This window comes from Hibiscus syriacus, unplaced genomic scaffold, assembly GCF_006381635.1.
Source record: "Hibiscus syriacus cultivar Baekdansim isolate YM2019G1 unplaced genomic scaffold, ASM638163v2 tig00117005_pilon, whole genome shotgun sequence".
NCBI classification, from domain to species: domain Eukaryota; kingdom Viridiplantae; phylum Streptophyta; class Magnoliopsida; order Malvales; family Malvaceae; genus Hibiscus; species Hibiscus syriacus.
In genome coordinates this window covers 1,191,046-1,218,868 of record NW_024063519.1, presented here as the reverse complement: position 1 = coordinate 1,218,868, position 27,823 = coordinate 1,191,046, and the positions used below count along the sequence as shown (strand labels likewise).

The 27,823-nt window shown below is 36.5% G+C and overlaps 4 protein-coding genes across 9 annotated transcripts; 2 read left to right on the top strand and 2 right to left on the bottom strand.

Moving 5' to 3' along the window:
• The first annotated feature begins 151 nt into the window (after positions 1-151).
• On the top strand, positions 152-9,466 carry LOC120195007. Of its 4 annotated transcripts, none has more exons than XM_039197151.1 (12): positions 152-465; positions 1,206-1,317; positions 1,401-1,583; positions 1,675-1,702; positions 1,767-1,838; positions 1,942-1,972; positions 2,522-2,564; positions 2,988-3,140; positions 4,536-6,618; positions 6,766-8,173; positions 8,616-8,699; positions 9,016-9,466. In XM_039197151.1, the coding sequence occupies exons 2-12, from the start codon at positions 1,259-1,261 to the stop codon at positions 9,078-9,080; spliced, it is 4,209 nt and encodes a 1,402-aa protein (XP_039053082.1). In that variant the 5' UTR covers positions 152-465; positions 1,206-1,258; the 3' UTR covers positions 9,081-9,466. The 4 variants fall into 4 exon arrangements, with proteins under 4 accessions (XP_039053082.1, XP_039053081.1, XP_039053083.1 ...); XM_039197150.1 differs by having other exon boundaries at positions 4,536-6,633; XM_039197152.1 differs by lacking the exon at positions 8,616-8,699 and having other exon boundaries at positions 4,536-6,633.
• On the bottom strand, positions 3,733-27,823 carry LOC120195010 (oligouridylate-binding protein 1B-like). The gene is made up of 14 exons (XM_039197156.1): positions 27,673-27,823; positions 26,429-26,490; positions 25,891-26,064; positions 25,716-25,802; positions 25,580-25,641; positions 25,387-25,474; positions 25,167-25,242; positions 25,049-25,079; positions 24,571-24,690; positions 24,342-24,424; positions 23,769-23,945; positions 23,108-23,456; positions 4,790-4,801; positions 3,733-3,745 (listed from the first exon to the last, which is right to left on the bottom strand). Exons 1-12 carry the CDS (start codon positions 27,766-27,768, stop codon positions 23,187-23,189), a joined length of 1,326 nt encoding a protein of 441 aa, XP_039053087.1. The 5' UTR covers positions 27,769-27,823; the 3' UTR covers positions 3,733-3,745; positions 4,790-4,801; positions 23,108-23,186.
• On the top strand, positions 10,581-13,167 carry LOC120195011 (25.3 kDa vesicle transport protein). Of its 2 annotated transcripts, XM_039197158.1 has the most exons (6): positions 10,581-10,650; positions 11,286-11,489; positions 11,619-11,779; positions 11,913-12,059; positions 12,488-12,564; positions 12,793-13,167. In XM_039197158.1, exons 2-6 carry the CDS (start codon positions 11,302-11,304, stop codon positions 12,874-12,876), a joined length of 657 nt encoding a protein of 218 aa, XP_039053089.1. In that variant the 5' UTR covers positions 10,581-10,650; positions 11,286-11,301; the 3' UTR covers positions 12,877-13,167. The 2 variants fall into 2 exon arrangements, with proteins under 2 accessions (XP_039053089.1, XP_039053090.1); XM_039197159.1 differs by lacking the exon at positions 10,581-10,650 and having other exon boundaries at positions 11,270-11,489.
• LOC120195009 (protein PHYTOCHROME-DEPENDENT LATE-FLOWERING-like) lies at positions 14,330-21,755 on the bottom strand. 2 transcript variants are annotated; one of them, XM_039197155.1, is made up of 13 exons: positions 21,533-21,755; positions 20,905-20,986; positions 20,722-20,786; positions 20,530-20,601; positions 19,428-19,508; positions 18,856-19,017; positions 18,670-18,768; positions 17,616-18,588; positions 17,222-17,564; positions 16,689-16,891; positions 16,420-16,577; positions 15,797-15,835; positions 14,330-15,694 (listed from the first exon to the last, which is right to left on the bottom strand). In XM_039197155.1, the coding sequence occupies exons 1-13, from the start codon at positions 21,659-21,661 to the stop codon at positions 14,537-14,539; spliced, it is 3,564 nt and encodes a 1,187-aa protein (XP_039053086.1). In that variant the 5' UTR covers positions 21,662-21,755; the 3' UTR covers positions 14,330-14,536. The 2 variants fall into 2 exon arrangements, with proteins under 2 accessions (XP_039053086.1, XP_039053085.1); XM_039197154.1 differs by having other exon boundaries at positions 17,222-18,588.

Here is a 27,823-nt window from a genome sequence, read left to right as displayed (position 1 = left end):
AAACCAGAAAATTCAAATAATGAACCCGCTAACATTAGGAGGAGAATATTGTAATTTGGTATGACAGAAAACGAAGCCCTTTATTGTAAATATAGAAACATTTTATCAAAGAAATCATTAATGTTTCAAAATCTCAAAAACTTGTCCGAAACAAAGCAGTCTCTCTCTCTATCTCTACTGTATCTTAGAGACAGCAAAGTCGCCATAGAAAAAAGAAAGGAAAGATTGCCATTTGAGAAATGAGTAAAGCAAAAACCATCCTTGTCCTTCTTTGGTTGTTCTTCAAACTTAAATAAATAATCTAGACACCCTTAAAGTTGAATTCTTTAGCTTCCCTAATTTAGAACTTCAACATTAAGTAAAAAGAAAAAACTCCAAATGCTGGTACCCATTTGAGTCTTGATTCTTGGGATCCGATTACTACTCCAAGATCTCACCGTCTATCTTCCTTTCTCCTTGTAAAAGGTAACTCTTTGTTTATCAACCGATCCAACACTCCCTTTCTCACTTCACATGAAGTTTAGTTATTTCTTGAGTTTTTCATTTTTACCATGCAATTTGTCCGCAGTTTATGTTTTTGTCTAAGTGGGTGGTTTTTGTTTTGATTTTCTTTGTGCCTGCATTTGGAATTTTTTTAACTTGGGTTTTTGGGCAATATGTTGCATTTTATTTTGTACTTAAAGTTGGAGCTTTTTAGGTGGAATCAGATCTGGGTCATATCTGATGATTTATATTTGTGAAGAATGGATTTCTCTATTGGCCTCAAGAGTTTATGTTTTCCCAGGTGCATTTCTGGTTTTCATCTGAGTTTCTGGATTGAGATTCATTATTTATTTTTTGCTAAGTTTTGATCTAAAATTAGTCCGTATGTTTCTTTCCTTGAAGTTTTTCGGGGTTTTTAACTATCTTTACTCCAATTTTGTAGTTAGTGTAAATGTATGTTTTTCATTTCAAACTTTAATCATTAAGGTATTGGTTTCGTTGCTTGATTTGCACATGTAGGGTTAATAAGTTCAAATTTTAAATGTAACTGAAATTATTAGATAATATGATCTTATTTAGCATTTTTAAGGATTTATGGTATTCATATTTTTTTTATTTTTTATGTTTTTCTACTCCAGAATCTGCACTGTTGCTTTGTGCTTTGAAGTCTTACAAATTGAATTTCTGTTATTTATAACTCATTGGCTACTTCTTGTCCGCAGAAGTATATTTGCCTATATGAAGTGTTAGACTTGGGAATTTTGATCGAGAAAAGATGAAATCTGATAGGCTTATTGATTATGCGGTATTCCAATTGTCACCAAAGCGTTCAAGGTGAGGAAATTGATCTTGACTTTGTATATTTTTCCTAATTTTATTCTTATTTAGAACTATGCTATGTTTCTCTCTATGGGCAGATGTGAATTGTTTGTTTCAAGCAATGGAAACACAGAAAAGCTTGCTTCTGGGTTAGTAAAGCCTTTTGTTACTCATTTAAAGGTGGCAGAAGAACAGGTTGCACTGTCACTTCAATCAATTAAGCTTGAAGTTGAAAAACATAAAAATGCCAAGACTTGGTTCACAAAAGGAACAATCGAGAGGTTAGAGATGTTCTACGACTGTAGCTTTTCTTGTCAATTCATATGAGGATTTTTGGCTTTGAATTTTGATATGATTGGCACTTGTTTCCAGGTTTGTGCGGTTTGTTAGTACACCGGAGGTGTTGGAGTTGGTGAACACGTTGGATGCAGAGATGTCTCAGTTGGAAGCAGCTCGAACCGGAGGTGTTGGAGTTGGTGAACACGTTGGATGCAGAGATGTCTCAGTTGGAAGCAGCTCGAAGAATATATTCTCAGGTATTAATGCCCTTTATCTATAATATATAGGAGAAGGTTTGCTTTGTTATTTTGGTGCAATTTACTTTATAATATACTGAATCTGGGAACCCTTATGTTTCAGGGGGTGGGAGAGCAGCCTCCTGGTGCATTAGGTGAGTTTTTTTTTTTCTTTACATCATAAATGGTTTCCTTTTAATAGTTTCATTGCTCTTTTCTGTTTTCAATGTAGAATCAAGCTGTTTGTATTTGTGACTCCCTTCTTTGTATTCTTTTTTAAGCAAATCAAGGAAAGTTATTAAATTGTGGACAAGTTTAAAGTGTATCATATCACCAAATGCATTAACCATGTGGATGCAGAAAAATTATTGGTTTTTTACATCTATACAATATTCACAGTAGCGGAACTATTAAAGGACCGGTAGGGGGGGCCTTCCCTACAAAATATTAAAAAATTCTTTAGAATATATATGCTTGGTCCTCATAACTTCAGATTTTTTTTAAATCCCACCCCCCACAATAAATGAGGGTGAGTTACTGAGTTCAGCCGCTGAATATTAAGTTTATTTATTTGTTTGTTCATAAATACTAATGCATTTTTTGGTTAGGTAAAATCTCATGCATGAGATCTTGTTAGATAGGGTTGTATCGCTGTCGCAAGTCATTGTTTAAAACTGACTGAGTTTTTGGATAATTTGTGACAGGTGGGGACAATGCAGGAATGATAGCTGCTGCTGATGCGACAAAGTAATTCTGTTTGTCATTTTAGATTTTTTCGGATCTGTGATGGCATTATTTTTTGGCTAAATTTTGATTAATTTAAACTTTGGATGATTTTGACATCATATACTGCTGCATGTACATTCTTTTGAACCTGGTAGGTTGATTTCTGTTGAAACTTTATGCCTGCTACCAGATTTCCCCTGCTTTAGGCATGGAGAGGAATCAAGGGATTAGTTCCTCCAACAATCAATGAATTTTATCTGTGCCGAAAGTAAACAGTATTTGATATTACATGTGTTATTGCATTTGTTACTTGTGGAAATAGAGTTGCTTGGATTGTCCAAAAATATTTCATACAAAAGCAGCTTATATTGCTACAATTGGATATTTCATTGGCTTCATCACCATTGCTTTCTGATTTGGTGGTTGTATTTCCTATTTACACAGGAAGGAGCTTTTAAGGGCTATTGATGTACGCCTTATTGCAGTTCAGCAGGATTTGGCAACAGCTTTTGCTCATTCATCTGCAGCTGGTTTTAATCCTGACACTTTATTCGAACTCCAACAATTTGCAGATCAGTTTGGTGCTCATTGCTTGAAGTAAGTACTCTAGAAATCCTTTTCAGTGAGATCCTGTGCTTATATTTGTCTGCCTCTCGAGTATGCTATTTTCATGTTACCTAGGGTACCTATAGTTTATTGGCTCTTAGATAGGGTGAGACTCTTGTCTTCATGCCGCTATGTCCTTTAGGGTAAATGCCATCATTTGCTAGTTTGTACTGCATATCACTAAAGTTGAACTGGGAAACTGATTCTTGATTTTTCAAGTCTGGCATGAGAACAATGTGAGATGGGACAATGTTTCTTTTGGTTTGCTCAATTTTTTAGTGCCTTTGTGTTATCTGCTGGATTTTGGTCATTAAGAAGGAAAAGTAGATGGGAAACTGTGTTATCTATTGACTAGCCTGAAATATAAGAAATGAGGTGGACAATCCTTGCCATTAGATCAAACAATTTTTTTCAGTTCCTTTGAAACATAGTGTAAAGGATTTAATGGTGTTCATACATTTTCCATTCAAGTATTGAAATTACACACAGCATGAGCCTTCTGTCCGTGTTCTGAATAGGAGCGAAAATGAGCTGCTTGATGTAGAATTAAATGTCGGTTCAAATTTTCCTTCTCTTGTACCATTTCACTGCTAAATCTGAGTTGATACGTGTTTTAAGCATCAACCATGATAGATTCAATCTGTTAAGGTTTTCATTTTTATTTTATGTTTTTCATGGTAGCTTAGTTTTACTCTCCTTGTTGTGGGGCTAGCTATGCTATTAGTAGTTTAGAGGTTGAAAAGTTACGTGAAAATGAAATAGTATCTAGTTAAAGCATCATCTAACTGCCAAGCTATTTTGAAAATGAAATATTACCTTGTTCTTAGTTGAAGGTAACCTTGAACCTATTTTGGTGTCCTAAAATGATATCTTTTTTGTATTATTATTATTATTATCTTTATTTTTTCAGCTGGTCTAAGTAGGAGATTCTCACATATAGGATTAATTTAAAGATGATTGTCTTCAGTTTGTTGGGCATGGAAGGTCCAAATAGTAGTCATGTTTTATTGCCAACAGATAATGATTTCCACTGTAAAATTAGTCAAATTTCTCTTGATTATTTGTTTTCTTTTGAATACTGTGTTTGAGAGCATTGAGTTCCCTGCACAAGTGGATTATTTTGTGAAAACCCTACTTGGGTAAAGGACCGAAAGTGATTGAATTGTTAAAAGATGGCACTCTTGTATAGGGCCCCTCATGGTAAAAAGGGCTGGCCAAGTTTCTCTCAATATCTTCACAAGCTGTCTGATATTTAGCTATTAAGTTTGTCCTATTTTCCTTATTGTTAATGACAAACTAGGCATTGGAACTTAGCTACATATGTCAGTATCTTTTCTTTTTTTGGTAATAATAATTCTCATGTGAATAATTTTAATACTTGTGCAGTGAGGCTTGCACCAATTTCATATCATTGTGCCAGAGAAGACCAGAACTGATTCAGCCAGGTGTTAATGATCAGGTGGTTCGAGCCTCGTGGGGATCTGACATGTCAATCGATGACCCCAATGAAGATCAAAATGTGTCCCATGTCAATAGCAGGCTCCACCAACCTTGCCAAAATAAGTACCAAGAACTGATACAACCAAACACTATGCAGACCCAACACCATATCGATCAATCAAAACTAGCCACATCTCAACAACCAAAGCCTCCTAGTACCTCACAACAGCGTTCCCTATTTGAAAACAAGGAAGAAGAGAAGAAAGAGGAAGGGGTGATTGAGTCATCACCTAGTCAAATCAGTCAACCGTCTAGGCGGCTTAGCGTGCAGGACAGAATCAACCTCTTTGAGAACAAACAGAAGGACACCTCATGTTCTGGAGGCAAACCCATCGCTGTTGGCAAATCTGTTGAACTGAGAAGACGTTCATCTGATGTTTCGTCTGTGCCAGCAGTTGCTGAAAAGGCGGTGCTAAGAAGATGGAGTGGTGCAAGTGACATGAGCATCGACTTGGGTAATGATAAGAAGGATGGTAACACTGATAGCCCTCTGAGCGCATCCTCCTCATCTTTAGTGTATCAAGGTTTATCCGATGATAAGGAACAAAAAGACATGAAGGGTTTGACCGACAAGGCTAGTTCAATTGAAGTTAAACCTAGGAATGCTCCTAATAAAGCTGATGATTCTGGGTTGAAAGATCAGGGAGAAGTGCAATCACAGGTCAGTAGCCTTTCAGAGAAAGAAGAGGGTGTGGGGTTGAAGGGGTGGATAAGTCAGAAGGATCAATTGGGATCACAGAACATCCAATATCAGTCTTTTACAGGTAAGTCTGAACAGGGTGAGTTGGGTGATCAAGTAGTTTCTCAAGAGAAGGTTAGTGGTCCCATAACAGGTGAGAGGGGAGGTTTGGAGGTGCAGTCTGGAGTTTTTCCTAATAAAGCTGTGATTGATGGGTTTATAAACCAACCTACTAATCATTTGCTGGTTGGAGTGGGGGATGCCACACCTGAGGGGTTAAAGAATAGAATGGAGGTTCAAGGTAAAGACGAATCAGCAGCACAAGTGCGTCTTAGGGCTCCAGTCCACTCCCAAACATTTTTGGGGCAGTTTGAAGGTGGTATTGGACTAAAAATGAAGGAGGGTCAGTATAAAGGCAGTGAAGGTTATCAGTTCACTCAGCCACAGTGGAAATCTTTTAATGGGGAAGTTGGGGAAGTTGAGGAAGTGGGAATGGAAGACTTGGCATCATCTGAGAAGCAAATGAGCAAAATTGAGGATTCTGGAGTACATAAAATTAAGTTCAAGAAACATGCTCCAGTAGGTTCTGAACCAAGCAAGAAGTCGCAGGGTAGTGCAAATAACAAGTCTGTTCCTGGTAGAAAGGTTCCTGAGAGTGAAGAGAGGTTAAGTGCCCCAGTGGTTTTAGTAGATCAAACTCCGAGGTTAAGGCAGATTAGGGTAAATCAGGAGCTGAATGATGAGTTAAAAATGAAGGCAAATGAACTCGAAAAGCTTTTTGCAGAGCACAAACTTCGGGCTCCTGGTGATCAATTCAGTTCTGCAAGGAGAAGCAAGCCTTCTGACGAGCAGATTGAACAAGGGGGAAGCTCACAGTACAAGAAGTCTGTGGCCTTAGATTCATCTCCTGCACAGATGACTGACAAAAACTCGATATCTGAACCGATGGAGAGTATGGGTAATATTGCTAAATTTTGTACTCCTACAAAGATGATCGATAACGAGGACTACGCTGATGGTTTGAGGCGGAATTTCTATAGTGTCAGCTTTTCAGTTGATTCTAGAGGAAAATTTTATGAAAGGTATATGCAAAAGAGAGATGCAAAGCTGAGGGAAGAATGGAGTTCTAAAAGGGATGAGAAGGAAGCCAAATTGAAGGCTATGCAGGATATCCTTGAGCAAAACAGAACTGAGATGAAGGCCAAGTTTTCTGGTTCTGATAGACAGGCTTCTATTTCTAGTGCTCGTCGACAAGCCGAGAAAGGGAGGTCATTCAATCTACAATTGCAGGTATCTCCTGTTGCAGTTATGTTTTCGGGAAATAAATGCTAAAATTCATAACTTGTAGATGGAACTTTCTTTTTAAGTTTTGAAAATCAGAAAAAACTTTTGATTGAATATTTGTTACTAATTTTGATAAGGTTATGCATTTGGCAGCATCCAATAAGTTCAATCCAGAGCGAAGAAGATGAAGATCTTTCTGAGTTTCCTGATCATCAGTACTATGGCCAGGATAGATCATATAATGAGGCGTCTTTATTCGATGATTCTTCTAGGAGCTCCAACTCTAAGAAGGTTTTGCCTAATAGAAATGTGTCTTTATCCACTCCTCGCACCCCAGCAGTTACAGTTCCACGTTCAGCAGCCAAAGTTTCAAATTCCTGTTCTGGAAGACAAAGAACGCAACCTGAAAATCCTCTTGCACAATCAGTTCCCAACTTCTCTGATCTCAGAAAAGAAAATACAAAGCCCACTTCTGGAGCTGGAAAGATGAACAGCCATATACAAGTGAGAAAATATGCTCCGAGCAAGAGTAACAATGAAGAGATATCACTTGGCAAGGATGAACAGTCTCGACGGTCTCAGTCCAATAGGAAAAGCTCTGCTGGTCATTTGGAATTTTCAGATGTGCCTGACTTGAATTCTGTTGATGTTGCTTTGGAACCTAAGAAATTTGATAAAGAACAGACCTGGCAGAGCTTCAATGAAAAATCCTTTAAGAATGTGGAAGCAAAGCCTTTCCTATGGAAAGGTAATGGTATAGGTCCTGGTGCTGGAGTTCATTTTGAAAACTTCAGAGCAACAGAGGCATCTGAGATTCCAAATGGTGAAGAGTCTAATGAACTAGCATTTGAAGCGGATGATTCAATGGATATAACCAAAGAAGATGAGGAGGATGAGCTTGAAACTATGGCTGTTGATTCTGCCATCATGGAAAATGGAAGATCAAGACTGAGCCAGGCATCTGACAAACTGGATAACTCTGGATCCGAGAATGGTGATTCCATCAGGTCTCTTTCTCAGGTGAACCCTAAATCTGTTGCTGAACTGCCCGCTGCAGTGCTCACTACATTCCATAGTGCAGTGTTCTTGCAGAAGTCACCTGGAGAAAATCCTGTGTCCTGGAATTCTCGCATGCGCCATCTGTATTCTTATCCCCATGAGACTTCAGATATTGATGCCTCCATGGATTCCCCGATTGGGAGCCCTGCATCTGGGAATTCTCACTCACTTGCTCAAACAGGAGTGGATGCTGCTCGAATGAGGAAGAAATGGGGAAGTGCCCAGAAACCATTTCTTGTTGCTAATTCAACCAATAATCAGCCACGTAAGGATGTGACAAAAGGGTTCAAAAGGTTGTTGAAATTTGGACGAAAAAGCCGTGGGACAGACAGCTTGGTGGATTGGATATCTGCTACAACTTCTGAAGGAGATGATGACACAGAGGATGGCAGAGATCTTGCCAGTCGATCATCTGAAGACTTGAGGAAATCAAAAATGGGATTTCCTCAGGGTCACCCTTCCGATGATGTCTTCAATGAAGGTGAATTGTTCAATGATCAAGGTAATTCCCATTTTTCTCTTATACGGTAGTTACCTTGTTCTACTTAACGTATTCATAATTTTACTTTATCTGTTAAGTATTTTGAATATCCATTGATTGCATGCATGTTTCCATAATTATTATTCTAATAAAAGATCACTTCAGACTTTCTACTTTTATAGAATATCTTCCCTTTCTTGTAAAGCTATAGTTTATGTTTTTATACCCTCTTCAACTGTAGGAAAGTGTCGAATTGATGAACGCACAATTGTTTTAACTTATTATGAAATCAAATTGTAGAAGTTACTTTTATCAAAATTGAGTTTGACTCAAAATTGCTCCGGATTTTCTACTTATATAGTATAGCTTGATGGTGCTTGTTTCTTTTCCTTGTTGCTATTTCCCTGTTTCTTTGTTGCATATACGAACCCAATAAAGTAGAATCATTAATGGTACCTTGCAGTTCAATCCTTATGTACCTCCATTCCAGCAGCACCTGCGGACTTCAGAATAAGAGACGATCATATGTCAGGAAGCTCCATAAAAGGTGACACCTTATCAATGTTAATCTAGTTGTCCGATATTTCTTTCTTGGAAGTAATTAATGTCGAACAATTGCCAACCCTCTTGTTGTCGCTGTGAATCTATTTCCCGAAAAGCTCATATGAAATGAAGCTAACACTATTTATATAGTTATATCAAAACCTTTTTGAACGTCAATACCGTTGGATTAAGCCTCTGCTAACATATTGAACAATCTGTTCTGCATATCTGGAAGATGCTTTTGATTTGTTCCTTGACACATGTTGAATTCATGGTATATACTTGTAATGACATACTTAAACTGGAGCATACTTTTGCAGCACCACTTTCATTCTTTTCACTATCATCATTCCGAAGCAAGGGTAGCGAGAACAAGCCTAGATAAATCCCATATCAAGGAAAGTCCAGAACAATTGCTTGGAATCATCATAAACAGTAGGGTATAAGGGAATATATATATATATATATATATATATATATATATATAAAGATACAGATCCTTGAGGTATATACACCTACAATGGGACTTGTAAATTTTCATAGAGTCATGAAGCTTTCTTCATAATCTAGTATGTTTTGTATTGTTGTGTTGAGCTATGTTGTATATTGGTTTCGCCCCTCTGGCATAGTCATTGTGATTTTGGTAGTCCAGAGCCAGAGGCATTCTTTTTGTTCTTATTAATTTGCTATTTCCTTGTATATCAAACATTGAACTCTTTGTTAATCAAGAGTTAATTGACAATGCGGAGTCAAGTAAAATCCACCTTTTTATTTTTGTAGCCATGAATTATTATATTTCTTGGAGCCCTGCTCCCAAAACTGTCCATTCTTGTTTAACAACCAATTAAGTTGCATACAACGAAGTTAAAACTTTGGCCACCACACTTATCCTTTGGGTGGCATATCAAGACCTCTTTATATGACCTTGCATCTCTGATATTACACTGGGCGGCTGCCGGCTCATCCGAGCTCTTAGAAATATCCCTAGTATGGTCATTAGGAACTTTTGCTTGGGCTTCGTTGGAAAGCAGCCTTTGAAAATCGACATGTAGGAGCTGGGAACCGAGCCCTGGAAACTGCCACCGTATGACCGTTGATGATAGCCATCGATGATAGAGTTATTGAGCTTGCTGAGAGCATAATCCAAGTCTTTCAGGGATCGGAATGGGGTCGAACGCAAACGTTGACATTTTGTATTTTGGGCGACGATTGACCTCTGGACACCTTCCCATAATGGCTGAAAAGCTCTCATAACGTTCTTCAAGAAATTCGTTTGCTGAGGTTATCAATGAAGGCTGTGAATTCCCCATATCCAATTATTTACCATTCAAAAGAACAAAAATGAAACCTTTTTTAACCTCAATACCATTGGATTAAACCTCTGCTAGCATATTAAACAATTTGAGTAGCTTTAAAAATGTCACTAAATTATTTTAAAGTAATTTTTTTTGAATAATACAGATTATACTTTTAAAAAATTATAGTGTTTTTTTAGAATTCATTAGTTTTTTTTAATTGGGATGAGTACAAGACAATATTTCTTCAGAGATAACTTTTAATCATTTGACATTAAACGTTCATATCCTAACATTCATTTTGATTGAACCCGAGGATCACAAGAAATAATAATAATTTCTTTACTATCAAAGTCGCTTGGTTGGGGGAGAATTCTTTAGCTTTTGTTAAATTTATAATCCTGTAACAAAATCTAACATTCAATGTTATTTTATAATAAAATCTAAAATTTGATATTCATTTTATAAATTTTGAAAATTTATTGCCTAGAAAAATATTTTTAGATAGTTGAGTGGCCATTTTTAAACTTTACCCAACATATTTTACCTCTCTCCTTTCATTTTCCCCTCTTAAAGACTGGTCGGGTCATAGGCCGTTCTCTCTGCCTCATATCGTTGAAATCGAGAAGAAATCCATAGATTCATATTCTATATAATCAGGTACTCCTTCTGCAACTCCAATACCTTTTGTTAATCCATTCCTGAATATGATTATGACTTTTTTGAACGAAACCGGTCGCTTTGTTTGCATTGGTGTGAAAATTCTTCAGAATATGATTTTTTTAATATTCAACTTAATTTGTAGATTTTTTTTTGGAATTTCAGAAAGAATGGTATTTGTTTGTTAGATTGTGACGGTATTGATTTGATAGGTTGTCTTTGGTCACGTTAATGTCCTTTTTTATTAGAAAAAGGAAAATTGGCTTTACCTTGCTTTTGATCGATTACGGGAGTTCGATGAATTTTGGGATTATTGTATTAAGAATTACAAGAATCAAGTTATGTCTTTTATTTGATTAATGTTCATGGATTGAAATGATATTTGTGGGACTGGAAGATGTTGTATTGTCATCATTGTGATGATCGGTTGTTTGTACTATTAAGATTTGTGAACCAAATTATCAAAATATAGGCAATTGGTATTTGCTGCATCTGTATATGTTTGTTTTAAAGAAATCTGAATATTATATTATGGAATTTGGGTTTAGTTTTGAGTTAAATTTTTTATTTTAATGTCTAATAAGGGTGTTAATTTTGCTTCTATATTAGTTTGAACAGATTTTTTTGTATCTTAGAAATAGGGGAGCAAAGATGGTAAAGATGACAATGATTGCTCGTGTTACTGATGGTCTTCCTCTGGCTGAGGGACTTGATGATGGTCGTGATCTGGCAGATGCTGAAATGTACAAACAACAAGTTAAGGCCTTATTTAAGAATCTGTCCAAAGGGCATAATGAAGCTTCAAGGATGTCTATTGAAACCGGACCATATGTGTTCCAGTATCCCTTTGGTGGTGTCAATTTTTTGGACATGTTTTGAGTTATTCAATAGGCTTGTTTTTGCATGGTTTTTGGTATTATATGCAAATGCATCAAACTTTTATTGTTACCTTTGACCTAATTTCCTAGCTATATCATTGAAGGACGTGTTTGTTACTTGACAATGTGTGACCGTGCTTATCCTAAGAAGCTTGCCTTTCAATATCTGGAAGACCTCAAGAATGAATTTGAGCGTGTCAATGGATCACAAATTGAAACAGCTGCCAGGCCTTATGCCTTTATTAAATTTGGTAACCCCCATTTCTGTATTGTTTGGACTTTCTTTTCTTTTTTATCCATCTGGGCAACTAATATTTCTTCTACTTCGTTTTGCGGCTCCTCTTGCTAGGCTTGATTTTATCTTCTTCTTTTTTTGTCTTTAAGATACATTCATACAGAAGACGAAGAAATTGTATCTGGACACTCGTACTCAACGTAATATTGCAAAGTTGAATGATGAACTCTATGAAGTTCATCAAATAATGACTCGTAATGTACAAGAAGTTCTTGGTGTTGGTGAAAAGTTGGACCGTAAGTTCAGGATTATGCTAGGCTATAATATTATATTATAGTATATATGCTAATTAATTAAGCTTTTTGTTTGAATCAATGAACCATGATGAATGCTAAATTTTACTATCATAACCTAGGTAACTGTGATTTACTGGTTTTACAATTGATTTTAGACTCGGTGCATCTTTTTTGTATTGCATCTACTAAAAAAAGGGGGGGCGGACGAACTGTTGCTCTGTATCTGTTTCTGCCTGCATGCTTTAAATTTCGTAAATTACCCTTAATTGGTAATACACGTATGAACATGGATTGATAACTGGATGATAGAGTTAATTATGGTTATATGGTTTAATGTCGTACTACCTCCATCTTTTTTTCACTGGCTGATAGATTTGTATCTTTGTTTATATATGTATTTAACTTTTTCTTTTATGCGGATGACACAGAGGTCAGCCAAATGTCCAGTCGTTTGACATCAGAATCTCGTATGTATGCTGACAAGGCAAGAGATTTAAATAGGCAGGTTAGTTTTCTTTATATGGTGCATCTCTCTCCCTCTCATTCTCTAACTGTTTTTCTGTTAGATGTTAGGTTTTGCCTTTGACTTTGTTCAAGGTACTAAAGCTGTACTGCGAAGTTATGTTCTTGGTGGAAAACATAGTTGATTGATAGATTAGTTATGTTCTTTATATGTGTTTCCCCCTTGAACAAAGTTCGATACTTGGTTATATTTGTTTCCTTTTGCATGTAGGCTTTGATTCGTAAGTGGGCTCCTGTTGCCATTGTGTTGGGAGTTGTCTTCCTCCTCTTCTGGGTGAAAACAAAGTTATGGTGATTCAACTATGCTCCATAGCGTTAAGAACTCATCAGAATTCGTTGGGCTTCCCTGTTGCTTTGAGCAGCTTCTTGCCACACCCAGAGACCAAACATTGGAGCGAATTCTGGTTTTTCTTCATCACACAATTTTCTGCGAAGTCGTAGGTACAAATTTGTAATCTGGAATTGTGAAAGAGAGACCATAGCTGTAGAGCATATGTTCAAAACAAAACTAATCTTTCTATATTGAAAGCCAGAATACAACATCCAAATAGTAAACTTGAAAAGTATTATTAACTTATTCTAGTGTTTCACTGTCCAAGTTTTTGTTTGCTAATTTACTTACTGAGTCACCACAAGTTTGTGCTCACTGGCTTAATCTACAGCAGTAACTCATGCCTGTTTGTGTTGCCTATATTTGAGAAGAAAAGCCCAGATTTATGTTTCCTTAATTGCTAATTTGCTTGCTGGATTGACCAACTTAATTGCTGCAATAGCTTCAACATCATCTGTAGCTCCCTTCAGGTGTGGCTGGTCAATTGATTAAAGCCAAAATGAGCTAGTTATAATTTGTAATTTTTGCATTAAGATTGAGGCTGCTCTTGCATTTGTCAATGTTTTCTCAATATTATGAAGCGTCCCTTTCCCTGGTATCTGAAGTAGGATGGGTCGGGTTTCAGGTTAACCCGTTTTGAAAAAAAATACCTACTCCACTTGAAACTTATCTGACCTAAATTTTGAAAGATTCCACCTGATCAAAAAGGTAAAATAAGAATTCAATTGAAAATATATATATATATATATATATATATATATATATATATATATATTCTTAAATGTGTAAGGAACAATTACATTATTCTCTCAAGTAGACTTTTAATTTTTACCATAAACCAAAATCTGAGTCAAATTTATAAAAATAAAATAAAACGACTCTATAAGATCAGATTGAAACTCATCATAGTCCTGTGCTATTCCCTTATATGAAGGCTAAAAATTATCCGTCTTCAACTGCTTCATAGATGTACATATCAAAAAGTTCAAAGGTCCTATAGCGAACTAAAATGCCAAAGGAAACGCGGGTTTAGCCACTTTAGTTCATCCAGTCATCACATTATGTGATTTGTGGCGGCAATTATTAGGACATTTTAGTGACAAAAGAGACTGCCTCTCTATGACATTTAATTCCTTCAAAATAAATTATGGATTCAAACCACAGAGAAGAAATTGAAGTATTTTGGTGAAATCGAGATTAGCAAAGTTTGTTCAGACTGCAATTGTAAGAACTGATAAAATTAATGAGAGGTGCAAGTACTACATAAAACCTATGAAATGTATTATTTTGGCAAGAAGGTATTCAATTTCAAACCCATAACTTTAAATAACAAATAGGCACGCCAACTAGTCTAGTGCTATACCTTGTTATACATAAAACGAGAAATCCTAGGACGAGAAGGAAAAGCGACCCATCGTTGTAAATAGTCTGTTATATATAGGCACCAAGGCGGCTAGAGTATTGGAACAAACATCAACCGTTTCCTTTTCAACAAATCAAACTGCTTTCATCGACTGATGCTGATCTGTCTGCAAAATTAGCTTTAAAGGTTCTTCCAGGAGGGGGATAGCTTGGCACTGATGCGGCTAGAATTTAGTATTAAGATGATACTGCACAGAACATGTTATGTATTTCCACCAGAGTTGCTCTTGTTCCCACCTAGCTCCATAGGAGAATTTGCGATGCTACTAACTGAGCCCAGGGTCTGAGAGTTCAACTGGGGACTGGGTGGACAGGCATCTGGGTTACACGCACTTAGTGCATGAATAGCACCTGAGCTCAGTTGGGGACTCATGGGAGTCCTTTGATTCATTTGCTGTGGGCTGGCCTGTTGCTGGGCCTGCTGTTGTTGAGGTGGCTGATTCGTTTGTAAAATTCCAATGGTTGATGGTGAGCCTACCTGTGTAGGTGATACGACAGCCTGTAGTGGTGACGTTAGTGCACCAGATCGAAGCTGCTGGGTTATCACATTGGTTATATTTGCACCTGTAAGATTCATTGGGTTTTGGCCCACATTTCCCATGCCAGAAATAGCAGTCATTGGAGCTGATATTCCTGTTCCACCAATCCCACTTGCCCCTCCAATTCCAGCTGTATTGCCCAGGCCTCCAATCCTGACCAAATTTCCCATACCTACAGCTGCACCTAGTCCCATCATTTTCCTCTGCATTTGTACCTGCTGCTGCGGTGGCTGCTGCTGCTGCTGCTGCTGTTGTTGCAATTGCTGCTGCTGTTGCTGCTGTATCATCTGAAGTTGGAGAGCTGAAGATTTGTTGACCATTTGATTACCCAACTGCATGTTTGAATTCTGCCCAATGGCATTCAAATGTGTGAGAGGATTTGATGTAAGCATCATTGGTGATATCTGGAATTGCTGATGCTGTTGTTGAAGCAAAGTGTGCTGTTGACTTTGCTGCTGCTGTTGCGGTTGTTGTGGTTGTGGATCAAGTTGTGATGGCCTTGCAGGCATTGAAGCCCCAGATAGTAGTCCTTGGGACATCTGTAAGGCCTGAGAGTTTCCAGGAGGCAACATCCTACTGTTTCCTAGAGCACTCGAAGAAGGATTTATAGAAATATTATTACCGCTATTCTGCTTTGCCACCTCATTGATTGCCTGACCTGGAACAGCTTCAGCATACTGCTGCATAGTATGCTGCATATCGGCAGCAGAATTGTTGGGAAAAGCTACAGCAGGATTTGGTTGACTGCTTGAGGCCATAAGCACACGAGTTGGTTTTGCCTGAACATTATCTTCCACAAGGTGATGTCCTTCACGTAGCATCTGCATCCACAAATTAAAAAGAAGAGGAAAAAAAGCAAGCAAAATCATTATTGTAACCTAAAATCTCAAACTCTGAATGTCAGAGACTATTAGCTGACATACCAGTGAACAAAACTGCGCCGCAAATAAGTCCGCCATGTACTGTTGCAGGATTTCATGAGATGAACAAGTCAGAACAACAACATAAGAATTCTTATATGGATAAGAAGAGTAGAAAGGTTTGATTTTACAAACTTCAAATTGCAGCGTAGCAGCTTAATGGTAAACCCAGAATGGGATGACATAAAATACCAGCCTAAGAGAAACTTTCTTAACGAAACAATGGCATAATTGATGGTCTTTCTTAAAGTCTGAGGCTGAGTTTAACAGAATTCAATGTAGGCTCCAAAAGGGAACATGAGTTGAAAAGAACATGGTGAGAAATATCTAAATTCACAGGGAGGTTAGATTAGTTGACGTAGACCTTCAGGACATCCTCCAAGACGTCCAAATGAAAACTAAGTTGAATGAACACCAAAGATAATATGTTTTCAAGACAACAATAAGCACCCAAAAGCAGAACAATAAAAATATAGGAGGTAAGTGTAGTATGAGAGAGAAACTAGCAAAAGACTAAAAAAACTAAAATTAATTGATGGCAGAGATTTGCTTTTGCCACCCGAGTTCAGGCAGTTTCCAATTTGTCTAAAAGGCATACTCCTATTTCAGGAAGTAAATAAACTTACAGTATTAGGAAGTGTAGGAAGGTGAGAAATATGATCCTCTGCACTAAGAATTTCACCATCATCTATGTCTCCAGAAAACATTGCTACAGTCCCATCAGTTGGTTTCTCAGACATTACCATTCTAGTTCTTACCCTAGGAACTAGAGAAACGAGATTCCCTATCAAAGTAGAGCAAAGTCAAGGCAAGGGAAATAAACCATAAATATTTATTTATGAAGGACCAGAATCTGAGATATAACAACAAAGAAAACCTTGAAAAGCACACTCACCCTGTACAAAATTCAAGATTCTTTTCTTGCAGGTATTCATACTGCCACCAATAAGTGACTTTGATAGTGGATTCAATTCATGTTTGAAATCCTCGTTACTGGAAAGACTTGTTAGACAGGCTGATATTAGTTGAGGAGAATGTGAGCTGGGTTTCCGGACATGGTACTCCTCACCCTTGTTCTTTTTTCTGTTGAGTTGATACCTGCAATCAAAACCATAAAATGAATATCACCATCTACACAGCTTTTAACAGGAAATGACAAGACATTAATTTTACTTATTAAAAACAATGAATAACATATAACCAAGCAAGTGCCTGAGGTCATATTCTGGTCTTCAACAGGACAAAGTAAAAAAAAAAAAAAGCAAGTAGAACAAGCTTCATGTAAATAAGAGGCTCTAGCGCGCCCTGTTAAGTTTCACAAAGATGATGATAACACTATATACAGAATGGAAACACAATTGTATTTAATCAATGGCTCGAAATCAATCACAAAACTCTAATGCAGAAATAATTCAATCGACATCATACCTCATAGTTACAATTTCAATCTTGGAGAACCTTTCAAGCATTGTTTGATCACCCAAAGGTGGGGTACCAACGGAAGGACTGCTTGCATTTAATGGAACACTCATATTGCTAACACTTGCGGGAGATCCAACTGTGTTTATTACAGGGGTTTTGGGGAGGGAATTTGATCTTCTCTTAGCAGCAGCTTGAGCCTGGTGTTGCCGTTGCATAGAATCATTTGCACTTGAAGTCAAAGATGGAGTACCGCCAACAGCAGGAACTGAGTTGACAGCTTTCTCCTTTAGAGATGCTCCAAGGGAAGAGGCTGCTGCAACAGCTCCAAAGTGATGTCCTACAGGACCACTTAAAAATTCCCCAGATTTTGATGATAGTGGAGATTGTGGCAAAGCTCCACTTGATAAACGTGGGCTTTGCACTGATTTCCATTTTTGGAATTCTTCCTTTCTCGCATCTTTCTCGACATGCTGATTAATGTTGTTCCAAGTTGTTTGAGGAAAACCAGGTCTTGCAAATCCATGCAATGATCTTGGTTGAAGGCGTGTCTGATGTGGGTCCAAATGGTTTGCATCAGATTCCCGGTTCAGCTCAGAGCCATCCAACTTGTCAGTAGGATCAAATGGCTCTTCCTTAGCACCATATCTCAATGCTTGATGTCCTGTAGCAAATGGCATTGCACCAGCCTCCTGATTCAGAACCCCTTCAAAAACCTGCTGAGGGTGCCTCTGCATGCTCGTATTGGCACACTGAATTCCTCTCGCAATTGCTTGCTGGGGAAGTAACATATTCTTCCAGCTCATATCCTGTCCATGCAGGCCATCCATATGTGGCCCAACTTGTTGCTGTTGCACCCCGTCTGCGCCAACAGCATTAAGTCTAGTTCTTTTATTAAGGCCAGACAAAGGTGACATTGGACCATCTAGGTTCTCCCTCTTCCCAAGAAGAGAAGCACCAGAGTTTATGTTGTCAGTGTACGACATTGTCACGTCCTGCCCAACAAGGGAGGCAGCTGATGCGGTGATAAAAGAGCTAGACCCATGATCCTGCATGCTCCTAGCATTCGCAAGCCCCATCCGATACCTTGGTGACTGTGTTGCCATGGGTAGTGCTGGAATGGATGAATCTTGCATAAAACTTTTAGGTCTTAATCCCAGCAAATTGCTTGAACCAATACTTTGAGAAATCAGATTTTCCTGTTGTAGCATCAAACTCCCTGTAACAATTCCAGCCTCTCCCAACCTGCCATTAGAGCTTTCTGTCACTCTATCTATATAAACCTTCTTCCCATGGATCTTACTAGTAGAGGTGACTGTAACTTCTGGAGTCTGCCTCAATCTCTTTCTCCTCAAGCTGCATGAAGCAAGGTCAAGCTGCAATTTGGACATGGTTAAGAAAGACAAAACTGGATTCTCAAAGAAGACGAAACAGGCATTACTTTGTGAACTCATCACCTTAGTTGGAACAGGGTTAGTACAGAGTCTGTCCAATTTGGGAGTGGGATCTAAACAAAGTTGTGGTTGCAAGGCTTTCAATATCCGAGACTCTGCTTCCTGCAGTCAAAAGGAATTAAACATATAACAGATTTGCAACATGTACAGCGGCCATATACAAAGGATGGGAGAGCTGTCAATATGTACCATCAAATCACCATACGTCCATGAATTATCTGAGATAAATGGAATATCCTTCACTACATTCTCCAAAGACATCTTAAGACGCACTTTATTGATGATAGGGGCTCCATCAATTGGTGGGGTGTTAGATCCTTGATGAGGTGCAACTTTCCGATAATCACGCACCTTAAAAAGAAAACATGAATTTTAAGCAAAATTATATTACATTAAACGCACATTAACATTATTCGTGCTATAATAGAAGTTGGTAGCAATTAAGTAAGAAAAAACTGATACACCCTAAGCTCCCTTCTCAGATACACCGAAAAAGAAGTCAAAAGTTATTTGACCACAATTGCACGGGGGGAATTAGAGGGAAAAAGAAAAGGAAAGCAGAGATGGTGCTCCTGCGAGTGATTGTACATAAACTGCAGTATAGAGCTGGGTTCAAGGCTAGTTCAAGTGAGTTGAGACTTGCTTTTGTAAACACTCAAAACAATTGGTAACTGAAAGGATATAACACAGATTCAAGGGAACAGCCTAGAATATGATTGACTTATTAGATGAAAGGATAATTATGATAAGTTATAACTCACCTCACATATGAGTGTCCCATCAACATATCTGCAAGGTATATCATCCAAAATATCGCTTGGCAACCGGCCAGATTCAATTGCCTGCAAGTGCGTTCAGAAACAAACGAGGAGATAAATTATAAGTAGAGCTTACATAGGAAAAAACTTGGTAAAAAGAAATTTAGAGTAATAATAATGCTGCAGTTTAAATGAAATATTAAGTAATAGCCTCATTAAATTAAGACAAAATTATTCCTGATACCCCAATGACTTCATTTCTCAAACCATGTTCCAAGAGATGAGTGGGTTAACTCCACCAGCAAACCACTCAAAATCACAGATGCTGAATTGGATGTAACTATTAGTACTTGTTTTTTAAAACTAAAAAAACTTGTGTTTTGATAAAAATTAAAAAATTGGGGTTCTCTAAAAAAAAGGTAAATAGTAAAAACCAAAATTATAGTTGATTAAACATGAATAAATGGCTACAATGTTGCAAAAAATTCCACAATCATGCTTCTAAGTTTTCTTGGAGGTCTTTTCCCCCCTGAAAATATAGTTTTCTTGTAGATAAAGAGCAATTGTTTCAATGTAGCAAAATTAAGAACGAAATTACATTGATCAAAGTTCAATTTCTCCCACCTTTCAAAGAATATTAATGAATTAGCTAATCCCAACTCCCAAGCCAAAATAGAGGAAGATTAAGTCAAATTACCAGGCAACATAGAATTATGGCCAGGTATCTTTGGACAACGTTTCCTCAGATCATTAAAACATGAACAATGTCATCAGACACACTGCTAGTCAACATTTACAGACAATTAATGCAAAGAATAAGCTATAAAATGGAAAACAGAGATCACGCTATCCCATCCACCAAGGCTAATGAGTGTGAGAATTTTTTTGCTAACAGCACTGAAGGCCTCGGTTAATCAAGCCATTGAAATTGAAGATTTATATTTTTCACTATCCAACAACTAACTTCCCCAATGCGTACTCCAAAAAAATTGATGTAGAAGACAAAAATTTACAAAGGTGTAGAAATAACCATGAAGATGAAAGTTGATCTTAAATAGACAAAAACTGAAAGCAGAAAAATAAATATGTTTTGTTAAACACTTACTGAAAAGAGAGTTTCAGATGACCTATCATATGGATGCAACTTTGGAGCATCCGGAACAGTATGCAAAGCTTCCTGAAAATTCAACAATTGCTTTAACTTTAAAATGACTTAAAAGATAGAAACAAAAGAATCTTTCATTTTAGTAAACATTTTCCAGAGGAAATAGTATCGTCAATGTTGTCTTGAATGAACCTCTTGGGGCTTTCCAATAGAATAGCCATCTGGGTAAAGATTCAAGGTGAAGGAAATTTCATGGTCTGCAAAAACAAGAAAGAACAAACAAAAATGCTCACAATTCGAACATTATCGACAATCAGGAGAGGGGAAAATAAAACAAAAACACAGTAATGGTTTTGAAGCTTGACTGACTCTAACCTGCAGGAACACGATGCATTGCATCAGAAATTATTGATTGAGACACCCCAGGAACACGCTCAATGCCTTCAACAATATCACCCTGGATCAACACAAACACACAAAAATCAAATAATAAGACTATTACAAAAATGAAAAAAACCATAAAAACTAATTTACTTTCGTCATTCCTCTTCTCTTAATTATGGACTATGAATCAAATAAAGAGAGAACGTGTACCGAATCAGAACTTATATCAGTTATTAAGGAAATTAAAACTGTAAAAAATCCCCTTACCTATAGTACCTATTTTAATAAAGCAGGGCAATTCATGAAATCAAGCTCATGCTTTAGCTTAAAACTTGACTGTAAAGTTTTAAATGAATAGAGAACTATAAAAAAATACAAAAAAAAAAAAATTCAGCAATTCAATTATCTCTAAATTCTATCAGCAACCAATAAACAAAAAATCTAGTTCTATAGAATAAAAATACACTTATAATGAGTATATCTAAAATTTGAAAGTACAAGCTGCGGGATCTGCTTAACGAAACAGACACATAATTTCCTTCCACCAACAATTTCTCTTTTTTAACAATAGTTTTTTTATCAGCAACGCAAAGGGAAAATGGGTATATATAAAATTTACCTGGAGCTTTCTTGACCGTGAGCTCTCTCTAGAATTCTCAGAGACAACATCAACTGAATCCTCGGATTGAAAAAAAGGGTTGGGCTTGTACCTAGAACCGATTTTTGATACCTTAAACGAAACACCCATGTCAAACTCTTTTCTGCTTTACCAGAATCAAACCATGAGAAGCTGAGATTTAATGGGTTTTGTCTCGATCAGGACAGAGAAAGGAAAACATTGAAAAACGATTGAAAAATAAAAGGAATTAACCATATATTTGATTATCAACATTTATACATTGTGTAAATTTAATTTTAATATTTTTTAGTAAACTTAATTTTATATTTTATAAAGGATGGAATGATTTTTTTAAAAAAAAGTGTTTATTAAAATATTAAAATTTTAACAGTGTTAATTTAACCGTATAATTTACTTTATATTAATTTGATATTATTTGTTTTATACATTATATCAATAAATAAATTAAAAATTATAATAAAAATATAAATTATTCTAAAATTTTAAAAATAAAAAATAAATATAAATTACATAGAAATTATTAGTACATATTATCATGTCAGCGCAATTATAAATTTAATGTTATAATCGATGGTTCTATTAAAAACATTAAAAAGTTTAAGAATCAAATTAAACGAAATTAAAAAAATCATATTAATTAAAAATAATGAAAATTTAAACTTTAAGAATTAAATTTATAATTTATCTGTGAAATAATATAAATGTTAGTAATAAGTTATTTTGATGCAGCCAAACAGTGTTTAATGTAAAGTTTTGGGAGGTCAAAACCCCAACCTCAAATCCTCAATTGTCGAATTCTAGCACACCTCTACTTCAGAACTATTCATATGAATTAGTTGTAATATGAGACACGGTGGGTGATCGAGTTCATGGTGGAAAAGAAACTATCGTTGTATAATAATCTTGGAGTTAATTTTGATGGTTGAACCAGGGAAGCTAGCACCTTTTTACAAGTAAAGTAGGGGACTTTGGACAATCCTTTGAAGATGTTAATGGAAACTGAGATTCATCAGCTGTTAAGACTACTTACTACATTGCCAAATACCAGAGGGAAAGCGATTTCCAGAACTGTTTTATGCTCTCATGGAGCAATTGCCGACCACTACACTGAGCTCTGAAACCTCGAGAAAGCCGGAAAATTCGTCAGGCCGATGAAGCTGCATTACCAGGTCTATCGCCTTTAAATGAATTTGTGAGTTCAACAATGATTTTGATGGATGTTGCATTTTAATTCTATGCTCCCTCCAAAGTTATGAACCCCCATTTCAAACAACGCATCATAAATCAATCTTCACTGCCTCGGATGAAATTGTTTCCGATCGTGTTTCTTCTAAAGAACCCTTACATATACAACAAGAAAAAGGAAATATCAGGTACGTAGAAGTAGACTGCAGAGAAAGCTTTATATATATATATCAATGGAACAGGCTGTACTGTATGATATATAAGATAAAATACACTAAAAAGTTTCCTAGCCGTGTTTAGAACTCGATAAAAGCTCGAAATAAGTAAAAGGATACAATAGGCAAACAATTTGCTATAGAAAAAAGGCACCTAAATCTTATGTTTAGAACTCAAGCAAATCCCTGCCAATGCAGGAATTAAGGATATTATCACACGAACTCTATTGGTACTACTGATAGTACAATAGCTGCTGAGCAACAGCAACATTCTGGAACCCACCATCATATATGGTTTGGCTTCCCCCGGCAGCACCCAATCCCATTGCTGCCTGCTTGAGAGGGTGCATTAGGGCATGAACGCCACCCATTTTGCTCATAGCCAATTGCATTTCATAAGCTGAAAGGTCAATTGCTGAAAGGCCCAGTGAAGGTGCAGCTGTAGGTGGGTGAAGTGGATTTGAATTTGTCCCCGGTGGTGTAGGCTTGCTGCCCCAGGAGCACTAATCAAACAAATTACACTTGTCAATTTCTCATTATCCAAGGACCAAAGATTTTATTTTTAAATGAAAGTTGGTAGAGTAACTATGAGATTACAGACGAGCAAGATTGAATCTAAAGAATGTTTACCGTATATAAGAGTCATCCAACTATTTTTTGGATATTTAATAATCAATGATTCAATTAATATACCAAGTTATGCACGGATTTTCCAAATCATCCTCCAAAGACTTTAAAAACTACACATCAATGTTTCTATATTTATATTTCTCAAAAACAGTAGCCACATTCTGGCTAAAACACAGAGGACGAACCTTAATTTGCTTGCCACATAGAAATGACTGAATGTTCCCCATCTGAATAGCCAAAGCAGCCCCAGCAAGAGTTCTGTATCTCACAAAGCCAAAACCTTTGTCACGCTGGACCCAAACCTCCTCAATCACCCCAGCACCAAGAGCATGGAAGTGACAATGGAGTTCATGTTGAGTGACCTGCAGGATTAAAAGGAATAGTTTAATTGGACAACTTAAAAAGTTCCTTTTTAAAATACAGTGAACTTTCAGAACACTAGTCTATCTCTCACATGCAGTAAAAACTTTATTAAAAGATGGATGTTTTAACGGTTCATACACGACAGGATGCCTGCATTGATGGGTAAAAGATCAATTTTTTTCATTTCAGATGAGTTTCAAAAAGATGATAAAACTATTGTAAAATTAGAGTATTCTGCATGCATATGGAAATATAAGAGTTGCTAAAAGTGGTAAAAATGCCTGTTTTACTTTATCTATGTAAAGTAAGCTCGTAATGCTTGGTAACACGATTTCAGCACTAACTTTAATGCCTAAAAACAATAACTAGAAGATCTCTTGCATGTTATTACTTGCCTCTGGTGCAAGATTGCCCACATAAACAGTAGTATATTGAGGATTATTCTCGGGAGCCTCATTGGTGGTCTCTTTACCATCCTCTGCATACCAAGGTAACAAATGTAAATTTATTTCCCAAATAGGTACAAATTTTAAAGATATATAAAAGTTTTTTTTATTTAAGCATTGAACAAAGTAATATTAATGTTAATGATTTAAAAGAACCCTGCTGTAGAAGCAAACATACCTGATGAACCATTGGTTAGTTCAATCACACTTTTAGCATCAGAGCTTTGCTTGTCATCGTTGCTACTAACACCCTTTGTTGCCCAGTTACAACGGATTTGCCGAGTGCCAAGCCACTTTCCTAAAAGAATAAATCAGAAGCACATTTGAACTTTTACGGCAATTTGAATAACAGTTATTCATCCATGTAATTTGTCTAAAAATAGTACTAATACATTTATAACAGATCAGCCACAATATTTTAACGAATTGGTCCTCTACACATGGTGATTTTACAGGAAAAAAACATGAAAGAATAACAGAGGACAAAGAAAAGGGAAGGCATTTTGTACTAATATTTCATAAACATATTAAGAACACTCCAAAGCACAAAAGATATGAAATAAAACTTTTGAAGCTAAATGCTTCATTCGATGAGCTAACAATGCAAACAAATGAAGATGAAAAAAATCTGTGTAGAGTAAAAGCATCAATCTTACCACTTAAGTCATTAATTGCACTTTGTGCATCCTGAACAGAGGGAAAAAGGGTCAACACCAATAGATGAAATATAATGGAAGAGATAGGGGCGCCAGAAACTTGACCAAGCAACAGTACCTGCTGATTGCGGAATGAAACAAACCCAAATCCTCTTGAGCGCCCAGTTTTCTGATCCCACATAACTCCCGCATCTCTAAATCAGTTAAGATATCAAAGTTGTTATTCATGTCACCACCAATAAATCACTACTGATAGTTTGGGCCTTTACTTTTAATAAGTTATATTAGAGCCAATGCATTCATTTAAATCAAGATCAAATTGACAAAAACACAGTTACGAACAACTCTGATAGACAGAAAACCATGCATACAGCATTGCATCAGTAACCTCGGGACTGAGATCCCCAACAAAAATATTAAAGTGACCTGCACTGATTTTGATAGCATCAAACAGTAAAACAAGAAAGAAATTTCCTGCGGATCATAATGTTTCGAGCAAAATTTCCAAACAAACAAAAAAATGAGAAAAACCTGATGTATCCTCTCTCTGACCACTAGCATATGCCCAATTAACCTTGATAGGCTGTCCAAATCTGCAGATTATATGATACGATATCAAAGCTAACCCAAGGCAAAATAAGAGGAAAAAACTAAAATTAATGCTTACAAATGCCTTCCATTTAGAGAAAATATAGCAGCTGCTACCAAGAGCAGCTGATCTACAATCGAAGTAGTGGATGAACCCTTATGATGACTGTTCCAGTTGGAGGAAAAACAATATGTCAATCATTTGGCGACATGAGAAAGTAAAAGGGAGAAAAAACCAAGTCAAGAAAGTTAACCATTGCACGATTAGAGAACCCTCAAAACTTTTAGCTTTATAATGGTTAAAAAAGAAGAAGAGGGCAAATACCTTTTTCTTTCTAATAAGCTTGCAACCTTCAACAGGACCAGTACTTGCAAAAACCTCTTGGAGTAGAGGTTCAGTCACTTGTGAATGGACGTTTCCCGCATACCTGCAGTTTCTCAAAAATAAAAAAAAAAAACTAGAAGTTTGAAAAAAAGAAGAGACAAAAGACTATATAAGTAACTTTATAAATTGTCAAAAAGATGCAAGAACATTTAAGTATCTACCAAACTATCACACTCCAAAAATCTTAACTATCAAATCAAGGAGCAATTTGCTTAGAATTTTGCACGAAGGGTCGTAGCAACATATTCAATCACCAGACTCATAAAGGAAAGCACCTCCGATGTATATGGTTATTAGCACACAAGTGGCTAGGGTAGTTGCTTAAGCAAGAAGGGGAAACAAGTGGTGCATGGTATGCACAAGAAGCAAAATGGAGAAAGGAAAAAAAAATCTAGGCAAACACTCACACACTGCGGCAAGTACATGGATCAAAACCAGGAGGCAGATTTCCACTTGGGATTGGCTCTATCTGCAGAATAAAAAAGTGAAAAATAAAAGAGGGGAAATGAAAAAAACGGTGTACAAAAAAGTCACTTCCCACTCAACTCAACTCAATTATCACATAGCCCCCTTTTATTTTTTTTCAGTGCCGACCAAATCAAAATTAATTCAGCCGCATCTAGATAAGACATACTTTAGCAGAACCATAGTTCACAGATCAGTGTAATCAAGAATAAGGATGCTCAAAGTTCCTTTCTACTCCCTCCTCCTAAGTGAAAATAAATATATTTCTGCACAATTCAAACAGAAAGAACTGCTGGACATGTAACAAAGAAATAATGCAGATAGATTAAAAGCACCATATACTTTATAAATTAGCTCCGTGTTGTTATATTCAGCCCTATAAATGTAAAGATTCCCAAAATCAAATGCAGAAGCCATGTTTTACACTTCGATTGGAAAGAAGAAACAGATAAGTTGCACATTTCACAGAATATTTCCAAATTAGAGATAAAGATAGACAAATATAAACATGGACAAAAGACTGATTGATTGTGCATGTGTTCCAGATAGGTGGAAACTAAACATTATTCGAATACACTCAATCATTTCTCAAAATTTGAGAAACAAAACAAAGACTAACCAATCAAGAAAGAAACACGGTAAATGAGAAAGAAGAAACAACAAAGAACATAGTAGCTTTCCCATTGAACTCTGTCTAAGAGGAATAAGAATATTTGAACTTCAGTCTTTGGTCAAATTTCAAACCCAAAACAATGAGCCTCAGTTCAAATCCGAAAAAAAAAATTCTCAAAACAATGAGCTTCAGTTCAAGTCCGAAAAAAATTCTCAAAACAATGAGCGTATTTTAAGTCATTAGCTTTTCTCATTTCTCAAAACCAAATCCGAAAAATTTTCTCCAACCATAAATTAAGAAATAGTAACAAAATAGGAACAAAGTCGATTGAATTCAAGCAAAACTCATGGTAAAAGCTTATGTTTCAAATATCAGATATAAAAACATCAAATATCAAACTAGCCCAATCTCCACCAATTCAAAAACAATAAACCAAACACGATTTCAAAAATAAAAATATATCCAACAGATCATTTCTGAAAACCGGATCAACAACTATCAGAAGCTCGATGAAAACAGAAATTGAAGAAAAACTTAAAAGATAATAAAACAAAAAAAGAAAGAGTTGAAAACCTGAGGAGGTGCCAAAAAGCTAGGGTGATAGAGAGACTGTTTCTGGAGGAGAGCTTGTTGCATCAGGGCCTGTTGCTTCAGCCTCGGGTGCTGCATTTTACCCGGCGATTTTCAAGGGAAAACTAATCGGGTTTCCGTGAAGATAACCTTT

What these genes read in the sequence shown, in the direction of transcription:
- LOC120195007 (XM_039197150.1), top strand. Translation starts at nt 1,259, where the DNA reads ATGAAATCTGATAGGCTTATTGATTATGCGGTATTCCAATTGTCACCA. An exon ending in TTGTCACCAAAGCGTTCAAG is followed by an intron (nt 1,318 to 1,400) that starts GTGAGGAAATTG and finishes CTCTATGGGCAG; the next exon opens with ATGTGAATTGTTTGTTTCAA. An exon ending in GTCAGGAAGCTCCATAAAAG is followed by an intron (nt 8,700 to 9,015) that starts GTGACACCTTAT and finishes ATACTTTTGCAG; the next exon opens with CACCACTTTCATTCTTTTCA.
- LOC120195011 (XM_039197158.1), top strand. Translation starts at nt 11,302, where the DNA reads ATGGTAAAGATGACAATGATTGCTCGTGTTACTGATGGTCTTCCTCTG. An exon ending in TGTTGGTGAAAAGTTGGACC is followed by an intron (nt 12,060 to 12,487) that starts GTAAGTTCAGGA and finishes CGGATGACACAG; the next exon opens with AGGTCAGCCAAATGTCCAGT. An exon ending in CAAGAGATTTAAATAGGCAG is followed by an intron (nt 12,565 to 12,792) that starts GTTAGTTTTCTT and finishes TTTTGCATGTAG; the next exon opens with GCTTTGATTCGTAAGTGGGC.
- LOC120195009 (XM_039197154.1), bottom strand. Translation starts at nt 21,661, where the DNA reads ATGGGTGTTTCGTTTAAGGTATCAAAAATCGGTTCTAGGTACAAGCCC. An exon ending in AATGCATCGTGTTCCTGCAG is followed by an intron (nt 20,787 to 20,904) that starts GTTAGAGTCAGT and finishes TTGTTTTTGCAG; the next exon opens with ACCATGAAATTTCCTTCACC. An exon ending in AATCTTGAATTTTGTACAGG is followed by an intron (nt 16,578 to 16,688) that starts GTGAGTGTGCTT and finishes CTACTTTGATAG; the next exon opens with GGAATCTCGTTTCTCTAGTT.
- LOC120195010 (XM_039197156.1), bottom strand. Translation starts at nt 27,768, where the DNA reads ATGCAGCACCCGAGGCTGAAGCAACAGGCCCTGATGCAACAAGCTCTC. An exon ending in ACTAACCAATGGTTCATCAG is followed by an intron (nt 24,425 to 24,570) that starts GTATGTTTGCTT and finishes CTTGGTATGCAG; the next exon opens with AGGATGGTAAAGAGACCACC. An exon ending in TGGGCAATCTTGCACCAGAG is followed by an intron (nt 23,946 to 24,341) that starts GCAAGTAATAAC and finishes TTAATCCTGCAG; the next exon opens with GTCACTCAACATGAACTCCA.